Raw genomic sequence first — 9,142 nt, 5'->3', positions numbered from 1 at the left:
GTCATCTGAGCTTGTTTGCCTATCTGTCTGTCTTGTTTTTTGTATTGCCTCGAGGACGAACGCTACAGTGTTTTTATTATTTTGAAATTAACACTCGATCATTTCATAATTTTTCATGTTGTTCTCCTTTTTTTTTCAGTAAGTAACACAAGTCCTTTTTTTCTCGCCATGATATACCATCATTGTATAAAAAATTCTTCAATTATCTGCACGGTTAAGCCCCCATTTAACGCTAGAGCTACCATGTACGTTATTTTGATCTTTTTTAATTTTCGATTTTCAAACAAATGGGTATTACGTAGGTGATGCTTTAAAATTTTTTGACTGCTTTCACTTATACGAAAAGAACTTCAAATATCTGATCTAGTTTTCGAGACACCAATGCTGTGTACCTACCTCCATCCAAAGAAATCATTTCGATTCTCTTTTTTTGTGAAATCGCCAGAGTCGCTAAAAGAGTGGAGCTAAAAAATTTAAACTTGGTGCAAACACTTCTTGACTGATTGAAAATCCATATTTAAAATATGGTCATAATTTGTTCCACTACCGTGGAAAAACACCAATTTCCAGTTTATTTCTAATTGGATGAAAATTGTGTTACTGTGCTTTAATAAAGTAAACAAGAAATACATTGGAATTACAATTTTCTTGTTAATTTTGAACCTGTTAGTGGACCAATTGCAACCATTTTTGGACGGAACGCGAAGATGATCCTAGGAATATCTTCACGGAATCAAAAGTTTTAGATGAAAGTATGGAAAAATTATCGATGTAGGTATATGCAGAACATGGCGAATTTTTTTTTGATCAAAATTGATTTATTTTTAAGCATATTTGTACCGCATTTAAAGTTTTTCTTTATTACCTTTATTTATTTGCTACCAAAAAAACTATTAAAAACTTTTATGTTTTCTTTAACTCGTTGCTAGTTTTTAAACATTTTGGCTCTTAGTTTGCTAGCGGTTATAATGCGTAACCCGCAAATGATGGAAGAATTGCAAAATAATTATGACTACAATGTTGATTTAAATGCACCGGCTTTACCGACGCCATTAAGTAAAGTTGATCCGCCCTATGCTTACCGTGATCATTCATTAAATTATCGTAAGCAATACCGTAAGCATATATATGTGCTAAGGACAAGCAATGTGCCCTATTAAGCGCTTAATTTCTTCCAACAGAAAGCTACGACATGGGTGGTTTAGTGTGCACCTGCATGATCGCCATAACAATGATGATGATTTATGGAGCTATAAAAGGAAAACCGTCTCACCTGTTACCTTTCTTTTGTTTGCAATTATTTGATTTTGCTATAACAACGTAAGTGTAATATTATATTGACTCATGTTATGTTAACACATTACGTACAACAAGCATATATTTGTGCATTTCTTTAAATTTTATGCAAAACCCGCACGCAAGACTTTTATGTAAATTAAAAATTTAACCTAAACGAAATGTTTTTTTTTTATACATAGTTTATATATATATTTCAAAACGTTATCAATTACTTTAGTAAGAAGCTTTAGAAGTTGTAGATTTGCACCTAAGGCTTTGTAGTTTTGAATGAACGCCATGTGAAGTGATACTGCGATGTGCCCAACCCCATCTCAACATATAAGCTTTTGTTCATAAATTTGTGTACTTCATTAAAGTTTAGATTATTCTGAGAATTCAGTTCAACATTTAAAACATACTAATATATAAAGAAGAAGAGAAAATTCAATGTATAATTTTTATTCACTATACTACATGTGGTATAAGGGTATAATAAACTTGTAAAGACGTATGCAAGAAGTATTCGAGATAGACTCGTCATTCTTTATTCAGAAAGTGATTCTGAATGAACCTCATCCGACCGTCTGTTCGTCTTGTGTTCAACATACAAATCCGAATTTTTGAAATATTTTCATGAAACTCGGTCCCCCGACATGTGTTGAGCCAAGGGCGAACGCTATTCAAACCGAAGTGTTGTAAAATATTTAATGGTCGGCCATGTCCCACTTTACTTAATTATTATAAATAATTATGTCCGTCAGCTACCTAAAATCGCTGAAAGTTCGAATCGTACAAGGTATGAAGTAGTTCTTTCCCAAGAACACTTCGGTTCGTTCTACCGGCAGTTTTCTCGTTCAATTAAACAACAAAAGGTGAACGGGCGCGTTCAATATGTTCTAATTAGAGATAATATATGAGGAATGAGTGGAAAACGTGACAAAATTGACAAAATTTCGAATATATTTGACTACTTATAATTTTGCTTTTATTGAATATGAGCAGTAGGGTCCTTCGTAACATAAGTTTAGAAAATTGCAATTTTCTGCTTTGTACATAACTTATGAGCAATGAGCAAGAACCTAAAAATATTCGTTTAGAGAAGAAGAGCTTCTTTCAAATTACGACTGAGTTTGCAACCTTTAATAGACTTGATCCATTATCGACATTAACATGCCTTGCAAGAACTTTCAAAGGATCTAACAATCTTCAGGTCTATATCTTAATTCTTCTTAACAATTCTTCTTACAACCAGGATCGTGTCAACAGCAGATGTTCGCAAAGACGGACAGACATAGCTAGGTCGAATTAGAATTTTCAATTAAATGTATACCTTTTATAGGGTCTCTGAAGCTTCTTTTTGTGTGTTTCAAACATTGTGACAAATGGGTATAAAAACTACGCTCTACCGGAAATTAAATAGGGAAACGAGCTATCTTCTCCTCGTTTTTAATTCAATAATAAAATCTATTTCAATTTCTAAAACCAAAAATTATTTGAAAAATACTTTATTATTCTCAATTTGCTCCATTGCCAGACGAAGTTTTCTTATAAATAATATCTAGCTACGTAATGTGTTAATATTGCTAAGAGTAGGAAAATATTTTACGCTTCTATTTGAAACTCTTTCCAGTTTAACAGCTGCTGGTTACTTGTGTTATCTACAAGCAATTCATCGTTTAATAGACGAATCGCATCGTTTGCCGTGGCGTGAAAAACTATTAGAATTATCGCCTGATGAGTTGGTCATAGTTGTGCTAGTGGTATTTTTATGCATTGTTTGCTTAAAGGCCTACGCCATTGGTATAGTATGGCGATGCTATAAATATCTAACATTACGTCAGCAAAGTTTGCGCACTCTCCTACCTTTGGGTATACCTGACTTGTCCAATGCAACAATGGGAGCTGAGGAACGGGCTTATTCGACCTTGTTGCCGAACTACGACGAAGCTGTCGCTCAATTCATGAAGCAAGCACCGCCGCCCAGTTATCAAGTGGCTATGTCTAATTACTCAGGCCAACAGCAGCAACAATTACCAAATAATAACAATATGAATAGCTTACCCGTGACTTTGGAGGAAGATAACAACAACGATACATCTAATAACAATAATACGGTGCATTTCAATGCTAATACACCGCCTATGCGACGTAACGAGAGTATTGGTGATGATATTGATATTGATATTGGTGCGGTCGGCGGTGAGGAAATAGTGCCGCCGCCAGCTTACAATGAAGTAATAATTGTTCAGGCGGCAACTCCTAATCCCCCCAACAGTGAAGTGGCTGGAATGTCAGGTCAGACTTTAACAAAGGCGACTAATGTTCAAATCTCATCCGGCAATAATACCGACGAAAGTCAGGCTTAATTTGCTTAGTAAGTTTCAGTATGGCAGAATGATATGAAAAAGAAGTTTTTTATATGAGAAGTAAAATGCAAAATTTCGTAATTCATCTTTATATTGGGTTGTGCTTCAGGAAATATGCATTCAAATGTTTTCCTTTACCATTTTAAATTTGAATGCTGTGAAAGGGATGATATAAAAATTGACGTAAAGTCATATATATATATATATATATATATATATAGTCATATATATGCATGAAAGGAAGTAAGTATTTGATATAAAAAACTGAATTATGCTACATGTAAATGCTATACATCACTGTTTCTATTTAGCACAAAATAATTTCGAAATTGAGTAGAAAACGTTTTGAAAAACATATTTTACCTTTTTACACTTGTTGGTCAACCAAATTTGCTTTAGAGAAAGAAAAAAATGTAATGGAAATCATGAATTATTATGTAAAAGAAACCTGAACTTATGTTATAATTAATATAATTAATGAAAAAGAAAGAAGACATTTATTGAAATGATTATGTATCCAACCATTCTCTTTCTATCTTTCTCCTTTTATCTCTTAACTGATAATAAAAACTAATATTTAGCAGTAGTTGAAATAATTATTACATAAGCATAGCACAGCATGCGCAAGTATGTAATAATTAATAAAACAATGTAAATTAACGAAAATTCTGAACAGAGAAATACAAGTTTTAAAATAAATGCTTTCAAATAAGTGCATACAAACTAATCTCTGTTCCTCATATAAAATGTTCAATATATTTTATATATAGTACACATTCTACTAAGAAAAAAATTGTTAAGCTATTATTAAAAATGTAAACAGAAAAATTACAATATATTTTCTTGATTTTTTTTTTTTAATCCTTGCTTTTTTATATGTTAACAATAAAGTTTCAATGACATCTAAACAACTTTCATGTACGATAATTGAGCCCTTTCTTATTTTATATTCGAATTTTTTTTGTATACGCTCTCGGTCTAGCTCAGCAGGTACTGATTACTTTCTAATAACTAAATTTATGTCACGTAACATGTATTTTTTAATATTTTAATAATTATTTTTGTGTTAAATATGATTTTTAATGCATTTTATTAAAACGAAACAAAACAAAAAAGAAAATGTTTACCTATTTAAATAATAATTGAATTTATTAAACATTATCACCCTAGAAACGTATGAATTATGTATTCGAATACCTTTTAGTTTTTAATTTAATAAAAAATACACAAAGAAAAGAAACTTAATAAACGCAATTAAAATGAAACTGTAAAAATTGAGAGATCCAAGAGCCGAATAGCAATAACAGTGGAATGTGAAGTTTTTTCAATGTTATCAAGAACGCTTAACTGCCCCATTCTGTGCAGAGACATGTGTTCAACATTATAGAGACATCGCAAGTCGCAATGCATTTCCTTCTGTCTGTTTTACGGCTGCAAACGGTAGTGTAAATAAATCAGAGACAGCCCTGTGTCTGATATTCTGCTAGACTATACAAGCACGTCAGACAATCTGCCTATGTTAAGTTCAATGTATTTAAGACTAAACAAAGACGTCCAATGCATTACGCTACTAATAGTTATCGTCTACTAACGGACCTATACTACAACCGATTTACCGCACACTCCGCGACACTGTTTGAAAGGACCTTTGATGATGAATGTATAGCTGTTGTTGCCTTAGTAGTAATCGAGTCGAGGTTTGATAAACCCGCTAGCGGAGAAAGCTTACTTGCAGCAAAAGCATTATATATGTAAAATCAAACATCGCGCTAGCAACATTTACGCAACAATATTGTCAAGTGCTACCAGACACAACGAAATACATACAAGCTCTAATACTTAAATCAAAATTGAGATTAGGAGATTCTTAGGGACATTGTGTATATCTGTTACCAATAACAGTAGTGACGGTGTTAATTAGCATCCATTTGTATGCTCTTGTATTTTTATTGTTTGTGCGGACACGGATTCTGTTAATAATTTCCTGACGTCGTGACCCCTCAAACGTTTGCAAAGTAGAAGGACATAGGAATCTGTGGGTTTAAGTGAACATGGACTAACGTATGCATATAATTGCCTAGCTAAGGAGGAATTTTAGATTTTACGTTTCACAAACGTGTTTGCGAATTTCAGTCAGAATTTTCATTTCAAGATATATATAAAATTTTTTATTATTAAAAAAAATTATATTTCGTTTATTTTATTTATACATTTATTAATTCTATTTGCTCACAGGTACATATTTGATATATTCTAACCAATTTTTATATTTTTCATATGCCAGAACTAAACAAAATAATAAGCTTACGCAACTGATTCCTTATTTTTCGATCAATATATTTTGTCGTCATGCAGTCGGCCAAAAAAAATTCACATTTTTGTACAATAAGCCTCTTAATCTGAAGCCCAGTAAGTGGCCTTGACGCAGTCATTACAGTCTTCGATCGCGGTAAATGAATTATTCGGGTTCTCCATAAATTTATCTAAAATTGGTTTCCTAACAACTAATTGAGGTTAGTTTTTACAATATTCTTCTACGCATATCTTACATTGGCACCAATACATTTTAAAATTGCCATTATTGGGCGTCTGCAGATATGGCTTTTCTGCGTTGTAATTTTTGTGTTGTATGGAACTTTCGCACAGACTGCTTGTAAAATGCCGTTATGCTTTAAGACATGTTGATGTATGGTATACCCTGAAGAGTATCTCTGTGTCCGTTCTTTCGCATGCTTCGTTATAGACATTTCCGATGTGTCTGCTTCATCATCGCAATCAATATTAAATTCGTTTTGCTCTACAAAAATACCGTCGCCGAGTTTTTGCCTACTTAATTGGTTGTCAGCTTTCATTGGGTAAACTTCCACAAGCCCTTCCTTACTCGTCACTTGCAGGGTCCCTGTTTTTTCTTCTCGCCAATCTGTAGCCTAGTCCAAGAGCATATCAGCGCTCTTATTCAAACTTCAAACTTGCCTTGTCGAATTGTTAACGGAGACTCTTCGTGGGCCTTGCCACGATATAATTTATTTTGTAAGTCAACGGACGTACGTTATTTCCCAATCGCAATTTTCGACAATATTTTCCAAGCTATTCCAGTTTAATTATTGGGGGCAAAATAAAAATTGCGTCTCCTTATATACTAAAAATATCTTTTGCAATATTTATCATGGATGCTATTGTAATACAAGGCGGTTTCACTCCGCTTTCATCTTTAACTATGACGTTTTTCAAATACCGCCGTGTATCCAATAATTTTAAATTCTTTTCAGCTACCATCGTAGATATATATGTAAACTCAGCGTACCGTTAACGACATCTGTTCAACAACGTCTCCAGCTATAGCTATAGAAATTTAGTTGCGTAGAAAATGGGTTATATTTCCTCAAACAAGAAAAGGAGTTGAAATAGTTTTGATTGGTGACAAAATTGTGAGCCCCAAATGAAGCTCACAATTATGAACACTTCGATTTGATAATTAATATTTGTAGAGTTTACTTCCATTCAATTTTACCACATTGTGGGACAGAGATGGGGAGGGATAGAGATAGAGAGAGATAGGTAGATAGATACATAGGTGGATAGATAGATAGATAGATAGATAGATAAATAGATAGATAGATAGACAGAGAGAGAGAGAGAGAGAGAGAGAGTAAGAAACAGCTAACGAATTTTATAAAACTCATTTCGATGTTGTGTTTTCATTTGATTATAAGACGGACGTGCATAGAATGCAAACACAAAAAATAAATAAAAAACCATTCGTTTTTGTTTCGAAAAAGAAAAGGTCTTTGAATCCAGTTTAAAATAAAATGTGGCTTTCCGATAAAATTACTCAAATTTCTATCCTCAAAGAGCTGATATTTCAAATTCTTATTATATAGCTGTTTGCGTAGTCTGATTTTCCGTGTAAATTGTTGCCACAGACAACGAAAATGGACATCAAACCAAACTATGCTTATGCGAGCGCGTCTTTTATTTATTTTATTTATTTTATTCCACTTATACTAGAAACTCAACTAAACAAGTAGCAGTCGAGTTCAATAGGCTCTTAATGCAAAACTAATATTAATTAACAATAAAATTGAGTATAAGCATAATAAAACAAATAAGAAGAGAAAAAAAAAGAAAAAGAAAAAAGAAAAAAAAAGCATGTACACTATCAGCATAGGAGCACACTTACAACCGGTACAGGACCAAATTGCAAATGAACCCCTAAGCCATCGCAAACATGCATAAGCCTGGCAACCGATAATAAATTAACAATAATTCACTTTCGAAACGTAACGACTTTTTAAGGATGAAAGCTAGTTTAAATACGACATAGGTAAATCGCGCGTATTAAGCAATGTTGCTTTAATGGACTTTAAAGAGTCCGATAACGAGAATAAGTGGTAGACGTCATTTAGGTTCTTGCAAACGACTCTGAGCGGATTGAACAGCTCATAATTAAATTTACACTGATTAAGCTTTACCAAGATAAAGTGCCTAGAGAAGCGGTTAGGGACATTGAAGCTTACTTCACCAAGTAATGAAGGCGAGTCAATAGCACCATTTATTACTTTAATTAGAAAGGAAACGCCAAGAACAAATCTACGTTTCTCAAGAGACGGTAGGGACAGCAGAAGCAACCTATTTTCATACGGAGGAAGAGAGGCAATCGGATCCCAACCCAAATTTCTAAGGGCAAACAGCAAGAATTGCTTTTGAACTGATTTAATTGAATCTACGTAGCACCTATATGAAGGAGACCACACAACTGAGGCATACTCGAGTATGGGTCTAACCAAACACATGTACAGCCTTTTCGTAATGTAGGGATCATCAAGCTCTTTGGACCACCTTTTTATAAAACCAAGCGCGGACCTAGCTTTGCTAATCGAGAGCTCAATATGCAAGTTAAAACGTAACCTATGGTCAAATAGGACGCCTAAATCCGTAATCGAATCGACGTCCTCCAACTTATGCGAATCTATGAAATACTGAGTAATGAATGACTTTCTTCTTGAGAATGAAAGCTTCTTACATTTACTCAGATTTAGTTGCAGGAGATTCAAAGAGCACCATGTAACAAAATTATCTAAATCACCTTGAAGCTGATGTGATTGCGATTCAACAGAGAAGGAAGAAAACAGTTTCACATCATCAGCATACATTAAGATCTGGCTGGAATTAACCACCGATGGGAGATCGTTAATGTATAAACTAAATAAAATGGGACCCAAGTGACTTCCTTGAGGTACGCCAGACGTAACGGGGAATTCATCCGAGCTAATGAAGTTAAACAAAACTCTGAAGGATCTATTGTGCAGATAAGAGCTTATCCATTTCACTAAGTAGGGTGGGAAACCAGAGGCTTGGAGTTTAAAGATAAGTAGTCTATGGTTAACCAAATCAAATGCTTTGCTTAAATCAGTGTAAATAACATCTGTGCGAGAGCCACTAGAAAAAGCCTTGAAAACATGACAGGTAAACTCTAACAAGTTGGTGACTGTAGATCG

At 33.7% G+C, this 9,142-nt stretch overlaps 1 protein-coding gene across 4 annotated transcripts in view; it reads left to right on the top strand.

Annotated features, from left to right (window-relative positions):
- Positions 1-3,786, top strand: part of LOC119638256 (lysosomal-associated transmembrane protein 4A) — a 7,586-nt gene extending 3,800 nt beyond the window's left edge. For 3 of the 4 annotated variants that reach the window (XM_038034928.1, XM_038034931.1, XM_038034930.1), the window contains exons 3-5: positions 930-1,116; positions 1,182-1,320; positions 2,909-3,786. In XM_038034928.1, the coding sequence (XP_037890856.1) occupies positions 930-1,116; positions 1,182-1,320; positions 2,909-3,644 (1,062 nt within the window). In that variant the 3' untranslated portion in view covers positions 3,645-3,786. The remainder of the gene's footprint in view (positions 1-929; positions 1,117-1,181; positions 1,321-2,908) is intronic. The other variant, XM_038034932.1, reaches the window with a different exon arrangement.
- The last annotated feature ends 5,356 nt before the right edge of the window (positions 3,787-9,142 follow it).

Source organism: Glossina fuscipes, unplaced genomic scaffold (assembly GCF_014805625.2).
Source record: "Glossina fuscipes isolate IAEA_lab_2018 unplaced genomic scaffold, Yale_Gfus_2 86, whole genome shotgun sequence".
Lineage (NCBI taxonomy): Eukaryota > Metazoa > Arthropoda > Insecta > Diptera > Glossinidae > Glossina > Glossina fuscipes.
This window is presented reverse-complemented; position numbering and strand designations above follow the sequence as displayed.